This window comes from Mytilus californianus, unplaced genomic scaffold (genome assembly GCF_021869535.1).
Source record: "Mytilus californianus isolate M0D057914Y unplaced genomic scaffold, xbMytCali1.0.p SCAF_1, whole genome shotgun sequence".
In the NCBI taxonomy this organism is placed as follows: Eukaryota; Metazoa; Mollusca; class Bivalvia; order Mytilida; family Mytilidae; genus Mytilus; species Mytilus californianus.
This window is the reverse complement of record NW_026262581.1, coordinates 5527771-5549458: the sequence shown is the minus strand read 5'-3', so window position 1 is coordinate 5549458 and position 21688 is coordinate 5527771. Positions and strand designations below refer to the sequence as shown.

Sequence of the window (21688 nt, the reverse complement as noted above, 5' to 3'; positions counted from 1 at the left end):
GAATATTTTAATTGTGACAGTATTGCATAGCAAGGATGGGTCAGAAGTGTAGTATACCATAATTAAATTTCATATTCCAAAACAAAGAATCTGAACGAAATTTATTTTAAATTGCCTTGGAGTTAAGTAAATTGTTTTTTTTCAATTCTTACATATATCTTTATAATTACTATAAAACAAAAAAATACCTGGCATTCAAGTCTTTCATTTTTAATATGTTGGTTCTGCGTATTTCTAGAAAAAAAGGTTTCTTGGATTTTTTTTATTGATTTTAAAATAATTTAACGTTTAGACATGAACTGTAAGATAGTCATTTAAAAATAGGTCAAAGTCTCAAATGGCTGGGTTGCAATATTTGTGACTAGATTTTGCTGAAAATGATTAAGTTCCATAGTCTGGAAAAATGAGAAAACATTCCATAATGAAAAATTCCATAATGGCAATGCAAAACTTCAACATATGTGCAATCTTCTGGTGACGTTTCAGGGATCTGGCTTGAAAACTGAAGGAGGAATTTTGCAGAAAAATGAATAAGTTCCCAAGTCTGGAAAAATGAAAAAATCCTCTAACAATTCCATTATAGCAGATACATAACTTCAACATATGTACAATCTTCCTGTGAATAATTTGAAGATTGGATGGTGACCATTAGTTGTTAACATCTGCATCCTTTTGGTCTCTGGTGGATATTTGTGTCATTGACAATCAAACCACTACTCCTTAATTGTATATGGTAACTAACATATTGAACTGTGAAGTTTTCAACTGACAGCTAGTAATAATGAAACATTAAGTGTATGAAGGCTTTATTTTATCATACTATCACATATTGCAGTTAAAAAGTAAATAATAGTAAGAGTTTCAGTGATTCAGAATGGCAAGGCATTGTACAGCAAAGTATTGAAAATAGAATCTGATTATATTTTGTAAACATTTGGCAGATACTCTGTTTAGACATGCAGATGTTCAAAAATCATGAATGTCAATCAATGTAGAAACTCATTATTGGATATAAAAATAGATAAATACTTGCTTACATTCTATTAAAAAAATATTCAAAGATCAGAGCTGAAAATTAAATTTTCCTTCAGATTACAAGACTACTGGTAAAAACAATCAACTAACAAATTGCCCAAACCAGCAGACAAAAGTATCATTGTTTAATTATATCTTATTACATATGATACAGTAGTGAATTAATGTTTGATATATGTGTGTCTTTGCATATCATACTCCATATTTTCTTTTATTGATACTGTTTTGATTTTGCCATTCAAAATTGTTTTGCTAGGAAGATGTTTCATTGGTACTTTTAATTCTCCATCATGAAAGCTAGCAGTGTAAAAGCTATAGTTATAGCTTACAAATTGTATGATTAGTGTTACATATGTAAAGAATTCACCTATTTCCTTTACTATGTCTTTTGCACAAATTTCTCATTATTATCAGCTATCTGAAACATATTAAATTTACCTATTAACATTAAGAGATCCCATTTCTAGTAAAAGTCAGATATCAACATTTTTATCTTATTTTTCACGTTTGTTTTTTAGTACAAAATCACTATCGTCTTTTAATAGTTAATAGGCGATTCCTTATTTGGATAAAATTTCAAAAGTATGTATAAAAAAAACACTGATTACTTGGAATCAATATAAATATTAAAAATCCATCTACAGTTCTGTCATAAATAACACCACCATTTTTGTTATATATTTGGAACTTTTGCATCAATAATATTAATAACTAAATTTATCTCACTGAAATTCTCAAAATTTAAGGGAACGTCAGATTACTTTAACATTAAATATGTTTTTGCCTTTAGTATTGATAAACAAAGTAATATACTTTAAATTTCATATCTAAAGTTTAATATTTTTCATTCATAAAATAAAAATCAAAGGACAATGACAGGTTCTACCTTAAGACTGCAATGTTTGGAATGTAATTAGTATCACTATGTAGTTTATAAATGAGACTACATTTTAATTAGAAATTCATAATCATACCGAGGAAAAAGTACAAACATAAAATAAATATATTTCTATCAAAATGTATCAATAAATTACGAACAAAATAAAAGTATAAACAACAACCATTAAAATATAGAAAGACATCATGTAAAAAAGAATATCACATTGTTATACATTACAGATTTGTTCAATATATAATTGATATTAAAAGTAAGACAAATAAGAGACAGCAAGTCAAGAGAATAAATAAAAAAAAAAAAACATTTAAAATTCATTTTGTTGTTGTAAAAAGTAAAGATATTCAATAAAATGTATTTCAGTTCAGACTAACATTATATGTTAACTGCACAAATAGAAAAAATGTGATTGTAACAGCTTATTGTTAAAAGTTTTGCACTATATTAAGTAGACTTTTTAAATTAAAGATATACACCTTTAATGACCAAATAAAAAGATATTAACTTTCTACAATAATCATTGGAGTCAAATTGAAGTAAATTAATGGAAAACTAAATCATATAGCACCAACTTCTACCAGAACAGATGACTATCTACAAAGAATTATGGTGAATTACATACATTTATCAATATTGGCACTATATCTAAAATTTCTTCTATCACAAAAGTTTCTTCAAACATTAAGTTTGATTTTCAATAAATACATTGCTTCTGCAATGGACGGATCAAAGCTATGTTAATATAAAAATAGCTAACAAATATATTTCTAGTAAGTACTGTTGGTAAAAATCTAAATATCAATATCAATTTGGATGAAATTCTAAAATATGTATAACATTTTCAATAAAAAAAATATATAAAAGACATAAATACTAATGTACCGCATTCATAATCTATACTACAAGTAATCAACTGATCTTTTTTCCTGACTCGACAGAACTTGTGGGTGATAGTACCCACAATTCAAAGTCTGTGGAAATTACAGAAGGCTGTGCCCAGTAAGCTTATTTCTGTACTACGAAATACATGTATATATTTTGATGTCTTTATGGCATGATAGTTTCTTTCTTTTGCAGATTGGAATTTATCATTGAGTATTAACATTCTGTTGTGGGATCCTGTCCTGGGAACTGAAATAAACATGAAATACACATCAGTGTAATTTGTGAATTACAGATAACTTTAGATTAGCTTTCATGAACATATTTTATTTTATAAGCACCAAATTTGTAGAGTTTATACAAACAGTTAAAACAAATAGATGAAGAAGGGAGTTGATATTTTACCTTGAAATCTGATACAATAATATTTTTTTAATGTAGAAACTAAGTATAATAACATTTCCATTTCTTCTACTTTCTGATTCTAACTGACAATTATTCTTCCATGAATGATTGAATTTCATATTAATGTATCCTAATTTGTACTAAACCAAATCTTATCATTCTAGCTCACAAGGTAACAGTCCACCTGAATACATGCCACCTGGCCAAGACTCATTAGTCTTGTTCTGACAAAGTCAGTCGTGCTCTTACTTCTAATGTTATAATCTTTTAAATACCCTGTCGATAATGATTATGTCTACATAATATTTACTGCAGCTCAATGTTGTAGTTCTATAAAAATATATTTCAATGACAACCAATGGTTTTGAGCAATGCCATAAATTGTTTGAAAGTTGTATATTTACCTGTCCACTTGATGTAAATCTAGGTGTTGATACATCTACCACTGGTCCAGTACTCCATACTTGTGGAGTTGAGACACCTGCAATTTGAGAAGAATTTCATTGCTTCAAACAAGATTTGTTATACAATTCAAATTTGGTTAAAGTAGTTTATATGAAATGAATGCTACTTTAATATTTAGAAAAACTCATTTTTTACACAATTATGCAAAAGCAAAACACCTGCCTCCTAAAAATGAATGCAGTGCAGATCTTAAGAGTTTTTCACTGCTTCTAAACAGAGTAATACAAAAAAACACCTGCTGAGTCGTAGACATGTGTATTGAGTTATTGTGTTATATATTTTCAAAATTCACAATGTCATATGTGAAATATTGCTATGCAGTATGGGTGTTGATCATTGCTGAAAGCTACGGTGACCTATAGTTGCTAATTTTTACGTCATTTGGTCTCTGGGAGAGAGTTGTCTCATTGGCAACCATACACCATCTTCTTATTTTTATATATATACAGAAATTACTAAATGCCTGAGGTTCAATTGCTCTATTCCATTGTCATCGACTCAATTCAGGTAGTCTTAGTCTATATCTTTAATTTAAAAATGTTGTGGTGCCAGTTACACCTCTCCTATTAAGTGTAGCATTACCTGATGGACGTGTTACCTCCCATGCACTTCCATCAACTACTGAAGATGGTGTCCTACTTCTTCTCTGGCCTTCTTTCTTTTTTGGCTTTGATTTACCTTTTGACCTGTAGAAAATAAACATAATTTAAAATGGCTGCAAACATAATTGATTAAAAAAAAACATCAAGTTATGGGTGCTATAAACAGTTTCGTATAAAAAACTAGGGGTTATTCCCCGACTAAAAATAACCATGGAGGGAAATCCCTTTTTATTCATATAATTGGTGAAAAAGTATCATGTTTTTTGTATTCGATTGTAAAAATTAGTTAATTAGCTTTCAAATTAAACAGGTTGAATGATTAAAATAATTTTAAAAATTAGATTAAATATTCATGTTTTGAGGGGAGACAACACTATAAACATCCTGTTTTTTTGGCAGTGAAAATTGAAAACTTATTTGCAGCCACTGTAGCTCTTTTCGAAGCAGGAAACCGTACCCTGAAACAAGATTTTTATTAAAGGCCAGGTAAAAACCTATGAATTTCATACAGTTTTGATTATGGGAAATGTGCCTGTATCATGTTAACATGGGTATGCACATGACCTGATTTCAGGTTTTTTATGTTCAGATTAGGCAACTTTTTCCCCATTTTCTCTGGATAGAACTTTTTTACTATATTAAAAGTACAGTATATTTTTATTTCAATATAAACTAGAGAAAATTCTGATTCCAGTAATATCTAGTTTTATACAAGTATCTTTATTAACCATTCCACCACTAAGGGTCACTTAGGCATGGTCCCTTAAAATATGACGTCATAGAAAAAAACTGTTGATTGCACCCTTAAAGGGTCAAACATATAATATAGTGAGGTTTTAGCATAGAAATGTTTACTGAATGGAGTAAAACAATTCTGAAAAATATCATATGGCATGCATACATTAATTTAAAAGCATCAGTTTGGTATATTTAATGCAAATATTACAGATTTGTACATAGCAACCAGATATAAGAAAACCAGACTGTGTGCAAATTTTGAAGTTTTTTCATCTTTTTGCGACGTCATAATATTTTTATTCATTCTCTCATATATTTGGAACCAAAAGTTGCACATGAAAAGTGTAGATTTTTTCTACTTTGACCTTTACTACTGATCAGTGTAACATACATTTTTATTCATTAAATTATATATTTGGTACTTTTTATAGTCAAATAGCTACAAGTGCCGTTCCTAAGAAATACACTATTTCAATATTTTTCTCAACTCAGCTACACCTTAGTTCATATAATACTAGGGACAAAATATGTTTAAAGTAACTTTATTTATGTTTATTTCATAGTTTTTATTCTATTTATTCAATAGAAACCCAATTTTATGATTTTTTTTCTTTGTATAACTGATGAAAATGTGATACAGGAAATGTTTGGAATATGCCAGTTTAACTATTTGCCACTGGCCAATATGCCAATACTATGCAACATAAAAAATGAGCCGTAGTTTCACTATCGATGGTCGCAATCCTTAAAGTAAGACATCATTTTAATCAATATAGTGTACAGATTCAGAAAAGTAGAGAATTTTTTATATATCGCATACAAAGTTTTGCTTAATGTTGCTATAAACAGTTTCGTATAAAAAACTAGGGGTTATTCCCCGACTAAAAATAACCATGGAGGGAAATCCCTTTTTATTCATATAATTGGTGAAAAAGTATCATGTTTTTTGTATTCGATTGTAAAAATTAGTTAATTAGCTTTCAAATTAAACAGGTTGAATGATTAAAATAATTTTAAAAATTAGATTAAATATTCATGTTTTGAGGGGAGACAACACTATAAACATCCTGTTTTTTTGGCAGTGAAAATTGAAAACTTATTTGCAGCCACTGTAGCTCTTTTCGAAGCAGGAAACCGTACCCTGAAACAAGATTTTTATTAAAGGCCAGGTAAAAACCTATGAATTTCATACAGTTTTGATTATGGGAAATGTGCCTGTATCATGTTAACATGGGTATGCACATGACCTGATTTCAGGTTTTTTATGTTCAGATTAGGCAACTTTTTCCCCATTTTCTCTGGATAGAACTTTTTTACTATATTAAAAGTACAGTATATTTTTATTTCAATATAAACTAGAGAAAATTCTGATTCCAGTAATATCTAGTTTTATACAAGTATCTTTATTAACCATTCCACCACTAAGGGTCACTTAGGCATGGTCCCTTAAAATATGACGTCATAGAAAAAAACTGTTGATTGCACCCTATGTCAATATTTAAGGGCACACTATACAGAAGCAGGGGCTGATAAGTACTGATTATCAGGTTGTCTGCATATTGATATTGTACAATATCAGCTGCGAGTCACAATATGAAGCTTTTTGTCAAGTGAGCGCAGCGATTGATAATATTGTGTCGAGCAGCTGATATTTTGCAATTTAAATATGATGAAAATCTGATAATCAATATATCTGATTGTATTTGTGTATTTTGCATGATAAAATCAAGTGTTTTCCATGTTTCACCAGCAAACCGGAAGATGACTTAATAAATTTGGGTCAAACTTATCAACATCGGTTCATTCATTATGACGTTGGTAATATGTCCTGGTTAAAGTTATTAAGTAAAATTGAGAATGGAAATGGGGAATGCGTCAAAGAGACAACAACCCGACCATAGAACAGACAACAGCAGAAGGTCACCAACAGGTCTTCAATGCAGCGAGAAATTCCCGCACCCGGAGGCGTCCTTCAGCTGGCCCCTAAACAAATATATATACTAGTTCAGTGATAATGAACGCCATACTAAATTCCAAATTGTACACAAGAAACTAAAATTAAAAATAATACAAGACTAACAAAGGCTAGAGGCTCCTGACTTGGGACAGGCGCAAACATGCGGCGGGGTTAAACATGTTTATGAGATCTCAACCCTCCCCCTATACCTCTAGCCAATGTAGAAAAGTAAACGCATAACAATACGCACATTAAAATTCAGTTCAAGAGAAGTCCGAGTCTGATGTCAGAAGATGTAACCAAAGAAAATAAACAAAATGACAATAATACATAAATAACAACAGACTACTAGCAGTTAACTGACATGCCAGCTCCAGACTTCAATTAAACTGATTGAAAGATTATGTCTTCATCATATGAATATCAGGCACAATCCTTCCCGTTAGGGGTTTAGTATCATACCATCATAACATATATGAGAAGAACATAACCCGTGTCATGCCAACAACTGGTTTTTAAATAATTGTGTTTAGTGCCGATGCAAAGACCCTATAAGTGAATCAATATTAACGCCAAAATATGCAATCTTTAATGACCTGACAACAGTATCGTAACTATATCCCTTCTTAATAAGTCTATTTAAAGGTTTTGTTAGCTTCAGAGGTGAATACTGACATTTTTGTGCTTTATAAAGAATATTTCCATAAAAAATTGGATGTGAAATACCTGAACGTATAAGAAGTCTGCATGTTGAGCTATATTTACGAATGATGTCCTTATACCGATGATAAAATTTAGTAAATGTTTTGACTAGTTTGTGATATCGAAAACCCTGGTGTAATAATTTTTCAGTAATACATAAATTTCTCTCGTTAAAATCTAAAACATTGTTACATACACGAGCGAATCGTACAAGTTGAGATATATAAACACCGTAAGATGGTGACAAGGGAACGTCACCATCTAAAAATGGATAATTAACGATAGGAAATGAAAAATCATCTCTTTTATCATATATTTTAGTATTAAGCTTTCCATTAATGATATAGATATCAAGATCGAGGAAAGGGCAGTGGTCATTGTTAGTATTAGCTTTATTTAAAGTAAGTTCAACAGGATAAATTTCTTTAGTATACATACTGAAGTCGTCATTATTGAGAGCCAAAATATCATCCAAATATCTAAAAGTATTATTAAATTTGTGTATCAGATGTTGTTTCGATGGGTCTTTGCTGATTTTTGTCATAAATTGTAACTCATAGCAATACAAAAAAAGGTCCGCAATAAGTGATGCACAGTTAGTCCCCATTGGAATTCCGATAACCTGACGATATACGGAATCTCCAAAGCGAACAAAAATGTTATCTAGTAAAAATTCAAGGGCATATATAGTATCAAAGCATGTCCAATTGACATAGTTTTTTTGTTTATTGCTACTAAAAAATGACCTAAAAGAGTTTGAACATATATATTCACATTCTGACTTTTTAAATGCCCATTTAATTAGGTGTGTGAATTTTTTCTTAATGAGAATGTGAGGCAATGTGGTATATAGGGTAGAAAAATCAAAACTTTGAACAGATTCAAAATCACCAATATATGCATGTAACTTATCAAGTACTTCCAACGAGTTCTTGACACTCCAAAAGTAATTAATTCCACTATTTTCGAAGGCCTTATTTGAACAATTTATTATCAGGTTTTTGATTGTACCAAGTGTACTGGTAAGAAGAATAGACAATTTAGTAGTGGAACAATGGCTTGAAGACGAAATAAATCTATATTTGTAAGGTGTTTTGTGTAGCTTCGGAAGCCAATACATAGTTGGGACTTTCATTGTATTTGGTTCTGCTTGTAAAGCGGTAGCTAAAAGTTTATGTTTGTTACAGATGTCGTTTTCTGAAAATGGAGTCAGTTGGAATGTTGGTGAATTGGTGATTTCTTTTTTCAGAACCTCAATGTAAAATTTACGTCAAACAATAATAATATTATTAGCAGCTTTATCGGCCGGGACAAAAACAAATTCCTTGGCTAGTTCTTTTAGTTTATGTTTGATACGAGAAATAGGTTTATTGTGGTTATTGTTAAGAGTAAAATGTTCTTTAAAATGTTGAATACGTATATCAACTATGTTCATTACTGAACTAAAAAAAGAGTCCAAAGATTTTTTGTCAGCTTTTTCCCGTTTTATCCATTTCAAACAGTAAGTATGGAGTGAGTCGTGGATGATATTACGACACTCATTCCAATTAATAATTGACGGGGGACGATATTTAGGTCCTTTACTGAGGAATGATTTTAACTCTCGGTCTTGAACGATGTTAAGATCTCCTGTTATAACATGGGAAATGGGTCCATAAATGTATTTGGAATTACTGCAATTACATGAAGAAGGTGTATTTTCACTGATATTAACATCTTTACACAATTGACTATAATTAAACACAAATTTCCGGGTAGATTTCTTGTAAATATAACAAATAAGAGGGAGCTCAGTATTATCAAAATATCCCGGAATTTGTTCTTTAACAGAATGGTCGTTAAAAATACCGGCAATATTTACAAAATCAAAACCTTTATTAACATACTTTATTTTAATAAACTGTTTTTTATGATCTTCAGGGCGATCAATTTTGGGAAACAGTTTAGAATAACAATATGCCATTATAATTTGAACGATTTCATACTTAGGACTGCTATATGAAATTGTGTTGCAATCCTCTAAAATTTTATTTAACTTATTAACCGGTAATGAACAGAGCTTTGTTAACAGATAATGTCTGCCGTTGTTTTTTGAAATAGAAATTAGGTCCGAAATATTGGTATGATTGGTCCGAAATTTTCTTTGATTGCGATTTTTTCTACGACCATGAGAACGGTTTTTACGAACAGTTTTAGAAACTATATCCAAAATGTTAACAGAATCGGTTCTTGATATATTACCAATTCCCATGATATTATCATTAAGACCAAGAGGGTAGACTGTCTGTAATTTTTTAATCCAATTTAATTCAATTATTTTCCGTGATCGTACAAACTTTGAATGAGATTCACCAGGCTGCTTATTTACTACTTCTAAAGGTTGAACTGCTAAATATTTAATAGGATGATTGTGCTTCTTATGGTGTTGATAAATGATACTTTTGAATTTATTGGGTCTTTTAAAACGATACAGATGTTCTTGAGTGCGTTTAGATAAATATCGTCCAGTTTCACCTACGTACTGAATACCACATCCCGGTTTGTTTCATGTGAGTAAATAAATAATACTGTTTGTTTTTCAAGTTATATCAGTTTCAAAATTTAAAGAAAATGTGCGACCATTAAACGTGGACCTTACCGTATTGTTGGTGGAAAGACGGGGACATGTAAGTCATTTTTTGGCATGACACTTATCGATAGAAGGGTAACCACCATTTTTATTGTTAAAAATGTTAGCGATGGTAGTATTTTTAGATAAGCGATTTTGAAGATTGAGACGTGTAGATACCCTTTGAACGAGTTTAGTATTTAATATTTTTCCATTTCTTAGCTTCATATTTGTTTTTTGTTTGTGAATTATATTAGAAAGGAGCAAAGACTGGCGTCCAGAATATGAACCAGCATACAATGAATTAAATTATGTAAAAATGATAAATCTGTTCGGCTAAAGATGTCAAACGCTATCCGTATTAATTACCCGAAAAAGAAAGGGTATATCAGGGTAGCGACTGACGTCTGACTAAATAGTAGAATGGGGCTGAATATTGAAATACTACTTTTTGATAAATATTCCTAAAGTAATGAACTAGAGAAGTTCTCGCTCGGACACACACTCCATAATCTAGTATATTATAAGAGCATAAACCTGAAGCACGGGGAGGCACTCTACTGTCTCCACACGGCACTAAAGACAAACTCTGTAAAAAATAAAATTGAGAATGGAAATGGGGAATGCGTCAAAGAGACAACAACCCGACCATAGAACAGACAACAGCAGAAGGTCACCAACAGGTCTTCAATGCAGCGAGAAATTCCCGCACCCGGAGGCGTCCTTCAGCTGGCCCCTAAACAAATATATATACTAGTTCAGTGATAATGAACGCCATACTAAATTCCAAATTGTACACAAGAAACTAAAATTAAAAATAATACAAGACTAACAAAGGCTAGAGGCTCCTGACTTGGGACAGGCGCAAAAATGCGGCGGGGTTAAACATGTTTATGAGATCTCAACCCTCCCCCTATACCTCTAGCCAATGTAGAAAAGTAAACGCATAACAATATGCACATTAAAATTCAGTTCAAGAGAAGTCCGAGTCTGATGTCAGAAGATGTAACCAAAGAAAATAAACAAAATGACAATAATACATAAATAACAACAGACTACTAGCAGTTAACTGACATGCCAGCTCCAGACTTCAATTAAACTGATTGAAAGATTATGTCTTCATCATATGAATATCAGGCACAATCCTTCCCGTTAGGGGTTTAGTATCATACCATCATAACATATATGAGAAGAACATAACCCGTGTCATGCCAACAACTGGTTTTTAAATAATTGTGTTTAGTGCCGATGCAAAGACCCTATAAGTGAATCAATATTAACGCCAAAATATGCAATCTTTAATGACCTGACAACAGTATCGTAACTATATCCCTTCTTAATAAGTCTATTTAAAGGTTTAGTTAGCTTCAGAGGTGAATACTGACATTTTTGTGCTTTATAAAGAATATTTCCATAAAAAATTGGATGTGAAATACCTGAACGTATAAGAAGTCTGCATGTTGAGCTATATTTACGAATGATGTCCTTATACCGATGATAAAATTTAGTAAATGTTTTGACTAGTTTGTGATATCGAAAACCCTGGTGTAATAATTTTTCAGTAATACATAAATTTCTCTCGTTAAAATCTAAAACATTGTTACATAGGCCAGGTTAACTATTTGACGTCACAAAGCCGTGATTTGCAATTTTATGAAGAGCTGAGCAGAGTAATACAGGCATTGGGAACACCGATAACTCATCCAAGTTTAACTTTTTTTTAGCAACGTTGCTAATAATGTACATCTGAGTTTCCCGTAAAACACATTATTTTACGCCAAAAACAGCAATACCATTTAAAAATTAAGTTTCCTGCTTTTAGCCAAAAAAAAAAACCATGCACATTGACCCCATTTCTTTCCATTTGCAATAGATTAGGTACTGCTTTCAAGAATGTTTTGTCATAATTCCACGAAAAAAATAGATGTTTTTCTACATGCATAAATTGTATTGACAAAAAAGCTTGGCCTTCTGTCAATTATAATAACATGCTTTCAGAACAATTATATCTTATTTTACCTCAAACTTGGAAACTACCATAAGAGCTTATAAAATAAGGAACACTTAAAAAAATAATAGATGAAATATCTCTTTTTTGTTTAAGAGCTTTACTATTTTATCGGTTTTGCAATATGAAAGTTGTGTTTTTACATCAAATAAAATATCTCAAAAAGTAAGTAATGAAACCATATTTTTCTTTGCATATTTCAATAGTGCATATAAAATTTAAATGGTGTAAAAATTTTAAGGAAAAATCAACAGATCTTTTCTGTATCGTATGCCCTTATAATTACATATTTATCTTGCTATCAACTTTAGTTAATTTAATGCATTTATTATATTAGCTGCATTGGAGAGAAATCTACCTTATGCAAGCGCACCTATACATGTACATGTATAAGACTTTGATTGATTTTAAAACATTCAGATACATTCAGATACTAAATAAAAGCTGAACTGTGGTTTGTTTGGTGGGGTTCTTATAACAACTCAATTTTCAAACAGTAACAGACTTATGGTAGAGATGTCTTCAATGCGAAATAGGTTAACAGATGTATTGATATTCAATTGCATAAGGTCGATTTCTATCCAACGCAGCTCATATAATATTCATTTGATTCAAAATTTATTTCAGTGTTTTCAGTGAGGTATGACAGAAAACTATACCTCTTTGGAGGTGTATCATCATCTCCCCCTTCATCTCCATCATCATCATCATCCTCCGATTCATCTAAAATCATAAAAAAATAATGGTACAAATGTTTTAGTCTTTAAAGTGAATTGATTTAAATGTGAATAAAGCATGTTGTAAGTCTCAAAATTTGAAAATTTTAGTTAAATCCCAATGACACAAATAAAAAAATTTATCAAATACTTTGCTTTTATTATTTGGGAAATGCTTAACAGAACACATCTATGTTGATATATACAATTAAACCAATTTCTTAGAATTGACTTTTAAAATTAACAACTATAACAAGTGGTGAACCTAACAACCATACAAAAGGACCAGCGGTTAACCTAACAACCATACAAAAGGACCAGCGGTGAACCTAACAACCATACAAAAGGACCAGCGGTGAACCTAACAACCATACAAAAGGAACAGCGGTGAACCTAACAACCATACAAAAGGGCCAGCAGTGAACCTAACAACCATACAAAAGGGCCAGTGGTGAACCTAACAACCATACAAAAGGGAAGAAGATACCATGGGGGGGAGGGGGGGAATCAGAAAATTAATGATAGTTGAAGAAGATGGACAACAATGTGGCCAATTAAATAAAAGACAAACAGGCATAAACAAGTCCACAAAACACTGCACAGAAAAATTTACTTCAACAAAACAGTAACCATCTATAGCTCTTGTCAGCCATAAAAATCTTGACCACATACCTTGTCCAGTCATTCTGAGAAGTAATCTCTTGATAGCTTTAATAGAATCCATCATGTCATCCTGTCTAAGTGATAGGTCTCTGATACCTTTATGTAAATCCTCTACTTCATTCTCAAACTTCTCTACAGACACAGTCTGACCATTAGATTCTGAATCTTCATCCTACAATACAAATATAAACATTAGACATCTACTTAACACTGTATCAACCTACTTATTATAAATACACCAACAAACTTTATATAATCTGAAAAAAACTTATACTAAAGGTAAATACTGTTCTAAAATATTTCAAACAAAGGTTTTATAAAAAGAATAACAAAAGTACAAAACATCAAGATATGTTCTATAAAAAATTTGTAAGGGGTTCCACGGAACCCTGTGTCTCACCTGCAATTGCTGCTGTCAGTTTAAAAGTGTAATGTTGACATAAAAAGTGAGTCCATTTATCAGTAAAATAAAGAATTTGAAAAAAAAATCAAGCTTTTTCTTTAGATGATGTTTCTTGGTCATGAATTTAGCTTCTGTCCAAATTTCATTTAATTCCATGTAGGTTTGACAAAGTTATTGATGTCGAAAAAATAACTTTAACCTCAGTCTACATCTGCTGTAAAAAACTAAGTCCATTTATCAGAAAAATACAGAAAAAAAAAATAAATATTTTCAAAATTTTGCTCTGGATGCTGTATTTTGGTCATAAAAAAGCTTCTGTCAAAATTTCATAAAATTCTATGAAGTTTTGACAAAGTTATTGATGACTGAAAAACTTGAACCTCAGACTAAATCTGAATGTTAACTTTAAAAAAAACTAATAAAATTGAGAATGGAAATGGGGAATGTGTCAAAGAGACAACAACCCGACCATAGAGCAGAAAACAGCCGAAGGCTATCCATTTATCAGTAAAATACGGAAAAATGAAAATAAATATTTGCAAGCTTTTGCTATGGATACTGTATTTTGGTCATAAACAAGCTTCTGTCAAAATTTCATAAAATTCCATGTAGGTTTGACAAAATTATTGATGTCTAAAAAAAACTTTAACCACAGACTAAACCTAAATGTTGATGACGCGGACAACGGAATCTAGGATCGCTAAGTCTCGCTTTTGCAAAATAAATTTTGACAAAAATCAACGTCTAGCTATAATGTGTAATTTGAGGGTAAATCTTTACAAATAATCACAATGGGATGATACATGCAATGTGTGAAAAACATGAAACTTTGTGTGCATCTTAAGGACATATTACAGGTGCTTTACCAGACAACTATCCAGTGTATACAAAAGTATGTGCACATGTACAGATACCTCTTTTACTGTAAACTTATAATCCCACAGAAATATAATCAACAACAAATCAAACCAAAGGATAGATGTCATAACGAAGAAATTTGTACCAATCAATGTTTGTGACAGGTCCTATGGACAGGTAATTGTAAAATGCAGGAGTTCCATAATAGCCAGTTTATGAGGTATCAACATACTCTTCTTGCTAGTGGAAAACTATTTTTTTCTTATCAAATTCTGTTAAATAATCACATACATACCTGCCAACATTTCAAAATGCCAAAGGGGGTTTAGCATGCAAGATGGCTCTCATTGTCCCATAAAACCTTTAAAGGGGCTTCAAATTTATTTTAATGTTTATTTGCTTCTTCATACTTTTACAATCATATACCCATGGTAAAATTGATTGTTTTGTTTTAAATTGTGGACAAATTGCTCTTTTAAAATTTCTAATTGGGGGTCTCAATGGCGGAAATCCCCCACAAATAGTTCTCGCTGCATTGAAGACCTGTTGGTGACCTTCTGCTGTTGTCTGTTCTATGGTCGGGTTGTTGTCTCTTTCACACATTCCCCATTTCCATTCTCAATTTTACAGTTGGCAGGTATGACCATAATGTTTTATACCATAATATTTTACGAGCATATTTCCATCCCTTAATCTGTCTCGATTCATGTTAATCTAGAAAAGCAAAATAATGCTTCTTGGCATATCACTGGGAACATTTCAGATGTATACTTAAACACTGGGAACATTGAAGATGTATACTTCAACAATGAAAACATTGAAGATATATACTTCAACACTGAGAACATTGCAGATGTATACTTAAACACTCAAAAGATCACAAACGTATACTTAAACACTCAGAAGATTACAGATGTGTACTTAAACACTCAGAAGATTACAGATGTGTACTTAAACACTCAGAAGATTACAGACGTGTACTTAAACACTCAGAAGATTACAGATGTAAACTTAAACAATGAGAACATTGCAGATGTATACTTAAACATGGATAATACTGCAGTTTTATACTTAAACACTGAGAACAAAACAGATGTATATTTAAACACTGAGAACATTTCAGATGTACACTTGAACACTGAGAACATTACAGATGTATACTAACAGTTCAGTTAGCATGCATGTTTTCAAACTATCTAGCAAAGCTGTTATAATATGTGTATACATATAAACCACCATCAAAACTGTTCATTTTGAATTTTCAAACAAAAGCTGCCTTTAAAATGTGTACAATTTACAAACATTATAAAGATAATTATCTTTTCACTATACATGTATTAATTTCTGTATTAACAATTCAATGTTCTACACTTTGTAATATCCTTTTTACAACTGATTTCTAATAGTGGCTCAAAATAATGTTTAATCTGGCCCAAATAAATCATTAGAGCCCAATTTAAGCAAGTTCATTATTCCAAAACATCTTGAAAATATTTTATTTCAAAAATAATTTAGAAGCTCAAAAATAAAAATTGGTATTAGGTATATACATATACAAAAAAGCACGCAGATATGAACAGCTTTGACAAGATGTAAAAAAATTCCACACCCATGGAACTACATCAATGGTTTAATCATTAAGATTGTGGTAGTTAGTTACCTTTGGTATAGGGAGAGTCTACAAACAACAACAACGACTATGTAAATAAGCACTATTATATAAGCACATTTATCATGACTGCACAGTTTTATGCATTATATGAAAATGAAATGAAAATGGTAAATTAAAACCATTATCATTTTTTAATATGCAAAGAAAAAAGCAAAGCAAAAAAAAAATCAAAATGAAGTTTGTTCCTTTCAGTTCTTTCATTGAGTTGAAATACCACAAAACAGGTCAAAGCAAACTTCTTTGCATTTTCGTCCTTTAGGTCTCGGTTGGTTGTTGTCTTATTGGCAATCATACCACATCTCCTTATTTGCATATTGTGTAACTGTAAAAATTGTATTACAATTTCTATTTTTATGAACTTGCATGAGTGTGACATATTTTAAATTATGATATTGTCATAATGAGCATCTGTTGCAATAAAATTGGTATCATTAATGTTAGTATAGAGTTGGAGAACAATATGCTATGATTAATTTTGAATGTATACAATAATGGCAGTTTTTTGGCATGTCTGTGACAGAAATAACATTTCAGAATTAAAATCATGATACTAAACAAATTTAAAAGAGTGAAGAAAATTTCACAAATTCTCCCCTCATATGTGCTCTGTCAGCAAAAGATAAATTAAATGTTAACTAAAAATTTAAAAAATTAAACAAGTAGTAAGCAAAGGTCAAATAAAATTCAATCAGTGTTAAATATTTACATAAAATAAAGATTAGTAATTGCAATAATGTACATTTAACAGAGGATTATAAGTAAACATAAATGGCTACCTTTTGACCGGAAGGCTTAAAGCTTTCACTCCATTTTTCTTCTAGATCATCTAATTGTTCCTATATAAAAATAATTAAAAAAAAGATCCATCCTCAGTTTATGTATGTCTAAGGGATTAATAACATGTAAATTACAGTAGGTCAAATCCGTGTGAAAAGTATATCGATTCAGACAAACAGATTTAGATTTACCAGTCCATCAAACTGTCAAAGTTTGATGTCTTAACCCGGAACTTCAGTAAATTTTTTTTAAATGAAACTGACAGACATATCATTAACATACAAGAAGAAAAGCAAAGGGCCTATTATGTACACCACAAGTAATATTCATAAGATCAGATTAAGTCCCATTTATTCTACTAGTAACAAGTTGCTTTTTTGCTGGATAGTTAGGACTCTAATCATTTGATGTTTTTGATGCCGATAGGTTTTAGATTTTTAACAACAATTTAATAAAAAATCAAGCATAAGTTCATGTACATCTAAGAACTCAATAAAATGTAAATCACATATCCAATTCATGCAAAAAATATACGTTTCAGACAAACAGATTCAAATTAACAGCCCATCAAAACTGTATAGTTCCTTTCATTTTCTAATTTATTTACATTAAAAAGTCCATGGTCAATTTAATAAAAAGAATAACTAGTCCAAGAATTAAAATAAAGAAAAATATTCAACTCGTGACCAAACAACACTGATAATTTACACATGCGCTACGCGCAATCATAAATTAATGTGTTGTTTGGTCACTCGTTGAATATTTTTCTATATTTGAATTATTTGATTAGTTATTCAATAATGATAATTAAAATCTCAGAAATAATCAGTGGTCATCAGAATTAGATCAGAAATGTTATCATTCCTATTTGAATAAGTTAGTTACACAGATGAAAGCAAGGATAAATCTTTTCACATATCTATATAATAACTTTTGTTTAAACAAGTTTATTTTGGCACAAAATATTTGAATATTAACAAGATGCTATTAGATCTCACAATTCATATTCCCTATACCCATTTAGTCTCTTTCAGAAGAAGAAATGTGAAATCTGAAAATGCAATGTAACAAAAATATTTTTGTTTGTGCTCCCCTGAAACTATAAATTCCCCATAACAGTGAAAAAACCCATCAAAATTAGTTGTTTTCTTTTCAAGATTGAAGACTTTCATTTATCCAAATTGTACAACTCTTAATCAGTTATTTCAAATTTCTGTTGATTCTTTCAATGAATTTTAATCAGAAATTGGTAACTCCCCCCTAAAAACCAAAATTCAAGTCTTTCTTCCAACCTACATACTTTAATCGAAATAGTGCTTTTCCATCTGAATGTTAACGTACCTTAATCTGAATTGTGACCTTTGTCAGATCTTCTCCATCAGCGTCTGTCATATCATCATCATAATATTGTTTTAGCGGTGAACAATTTGCACTTATATAGTGAAGAAATTTATCTCGACTACTGTGAGACATGCCTTCCCAGAAACTTATGATTGACTGAGCTTTCTGCATCATAGCATTTGCCTGTGCATTATCATATACTCTGCAAATAATCGAGAAATGAAACTGACAAAACATGGTTATTTTAAGAAAAACTGACTTTATATGCAAAACCAAGAAGCAAAGGTCATGATATAGGCAATTATTGGAAAAATAAGCTGCATTTTATTAAAAAAGTTAAAGCAATAAAAAAGAAATCTTTATTATTCAACTACATCAAGCAAATTTGAAAATAGGGAAATTAAATCTCTGTGAAGGGGCTAGAAAAGGCTAAACACGAAATAAAGTATCCACAAAAATAAGTTAGTTTACCGTATCTTTGAATGGAAAATAATTCTGCGTTCATCTACCAAGTTTTGAAAGTGAGGTTGTAATTCAGTGGTTGTCGTTCGTTTCTGTGTATCATATTTGTTTTTCGTTCATTATTTTGAACATAATATAGGACGTTTGTTTTCTCGTTTGAATTGTTTTACGTTTGTCATTTCGGGGCTTTTATAGCTATGCGGTATGGGTTTTGCTCATTGTTGAAGGCTGAACGGTGACCTATAGTTAATTTCTGTGTCATTTGGTCTCTTGTGGACAGTTGTCTCGTTGGCAATTAAACCACATCTTCTTATTTTTATATTGGTATATTACAGTAAATAAACTTTTTTCAAGGATTACTAGAATCTTGGAAAACTAAGTAGAATATCTGGGACAGTATATGTCAAGGAAATAAGAGAAAGACAAGTATAGGTTGCACTTGGTAAATACAGCTGTTTCATAAGCCACGCCTCTTTTGGGGAGATATATAATATTCATAGATATTTTGTTTTGTTTACGTACTGGGACCCAGATATGATCTCTATGTTTCATCTTATAGAGAAATAACTTGGGAATGTTACCAGTATAAAAACAGATGGTAACGACGATAATTGAAATCTGAGGGACACCCAAAGTGGAGGTAGGGATAGTACAGAATTTTAGTATATGTTTAAACTCTTAGAAGTTCGGGGCATATAAATGTTGAAAATATGCCGCAGAGTCCATTGTTTTGACCTTTGAATAAAAAAGTAGTGCATATCAACTTTCTGTTCTAGAATATAATTTTTAACAAAACTTCATAGTAAAAGTAGCACAGCTTTAGCTGCAAAGGGAGTTCCTATGGGAAATTGCATTGTCTATATTTACAGAAGTGCAACCTATAACAATGCAAACTTCCACTTAAATCAACCAAATCTGTCTATAAAAATGTTTTACTTACCTTTGAAATGTGTCAGATAACAAGGCAATGAAGAGATTGAGACATAAAACAGCTGACAGAGCTAACCAAAGACCAACCAATAGTCTGGCCATCAAAGGATCAATTATTAACATATTCTACAAATATCATAAATAATTATAAAACAGCTGACAGAGCTAATTAAAGACCAACCAATAGTCTGGCCATTAAAGCATCAATTATCAACATATTCTACAAATATTATAAATGATTATGAAACAGCTAACAGAGCTTACCAAAGACCAACCAATAGTCTGACCATTAAAGGATCAATGGTTAACATACTCTACAAATTAATAAATTATCATTATATGATTTCAACATATAAATGATGCCTAATGTTTTTTTCCTAATAAGATGGAAATTTTGGGTAATGAACATCTTTACTAAGTTTCCAGTTGATGTTACCACAAATTCATGGTAAAAATTTTTAAACCAAAACTTTAACCTTATCAAGAAAGGACAGGCAGATGAATTGATTAATGAACTAAAGGACAGACAGGCAGACTGACGGGACAACATAATACCCCCTGCCATCTTAAACAAGGCATATACATTATCTCATAAAGCTTCATACAAAACTTGACAAAGTAATGAACAGAGTGCTAATATAATCATAGGACTGTAATAATCAAATATCACTGATATACCTATGGTTGTCTTAAATATGAACCAAAATGTGAAACATAATGTCAGGCAATTGTTATCTCATTTCAAATGTGATTTATGGTGGTCAAAGGTTATCTGTGTTTTTTTCATTTTAGAAGATATCATTTTCATAACTCTTTTTGCATAATTCATTTTGCACATATTTAAAAAATATATGTCATTTGATTGCTGTCTCCTACACCTTATTGCTATTTAGTCCAATCTGGAAAAAAACAGTCACTTTGACAACTTCCTGTTTGGGTCATGTCACAAAAACAAAGGTCATCAGTAATGAGCTAAGGGAGGGAAAAGTTTAATTAGAAAGTGAACATTGGGAAATTTTGATAGTTTATGGTCCAATCTTTTTTAACACAAATTAAAAGTAATAAAAATGCTTTGTTTAAAGTGTTTAGGATAGTTTAAACATGTCTCTTTGAAAATTTTTATGCACAATACATTGTAAAAACAGGGTCCTAGATAGCTTCAACTGCTTTGTGAAATTGTGATATCAACAAAAAAAGTTGTGCAATTTAAGAACTTATCTGTTTTGGAATAAATAGCGATAAGGTGTATTGATACATACCCCATATCTCTTCTTATTTATATTGAGATAAATAAACATTACATCACATTATGAACTTGACAATAAAGCTCAGAAAATTTACAGTTTGATTCATATACTTACATCAAAATCATAATCATCAACCATAGTTAATCTGAACAAACTGAAGAGGGCGCTATTGAAATCTTCATATCCTGACACAGTAACATTATCGGCTTTAACAACAACATTTCCGGAATAAGCTACTTTATTTCCACCAAATATCATGTAGAATGCAAACACTGAAATTGTTATTAACATGTTAATCTTTCAATTAGCCAACTATTGTATG

The 21688-nt window shown here is 30.9% G+C and overlaps 1 protein-coding gene across 4 annotated transcripts in view; it reads right to left on the bottom strand.

Annotated features, from left to right (window-relative positions):
- Positions 1 to 789: 789 nt before the first annotated feature.
- LOC127739228 (transient receptor potential cation channel subfamily A member 1-like) overlaps positions 790 to 21688 on the bottom strand; it is a 55314-nt gene continuing 34415 nt past the window's right edge. For 3 of the 4 annotated variants that reach the window (XM_052250858.1, XM_052250850.1, XM_052250870.1), the window contains 10 exons: positions 21481 to 21638; positions 20130 to 20245; positions 18728 to 18929; positions 17386 to 17445; positions 16598 to 16615; positions 13686 to 13848; positions 12957 to 13020; positions 4265 to 4368; positions 3622 to 3698; positions 790 to 3061 (listed from right to left, as the gene is read on the bottom strand). In XM_052250858.1, coding sequence (XP_052106818.1) covers positions 3029 to 3061; positions 3622 to 3698; positions 4265 to 4368; positions 12957 to 13020; positions 13686 to 13848; positions 16598 to 16615; positions 17386 to 17445; positions 18728 to 18929; positions 20130 to 20245; positions 21481 to 21638 — 995 coding nt within the window. In that variant the 3' untranslated portion in view covers positions 790 to 3028. The remainder of the gene's footprint in view (positions 3062 to 3621; positions 3699 to 4264; positions 4369 to 12956; positions 13021 to 13685; positions 13849 to 16597; positions 16616 to 17385; positions 17446 to 18727; positions 18930 to 20129; positions 20246 to 21480; positions 21639 to 21688) is intronic. The other variant, XM_052250867.1, reaches the window with a different exon arrangement.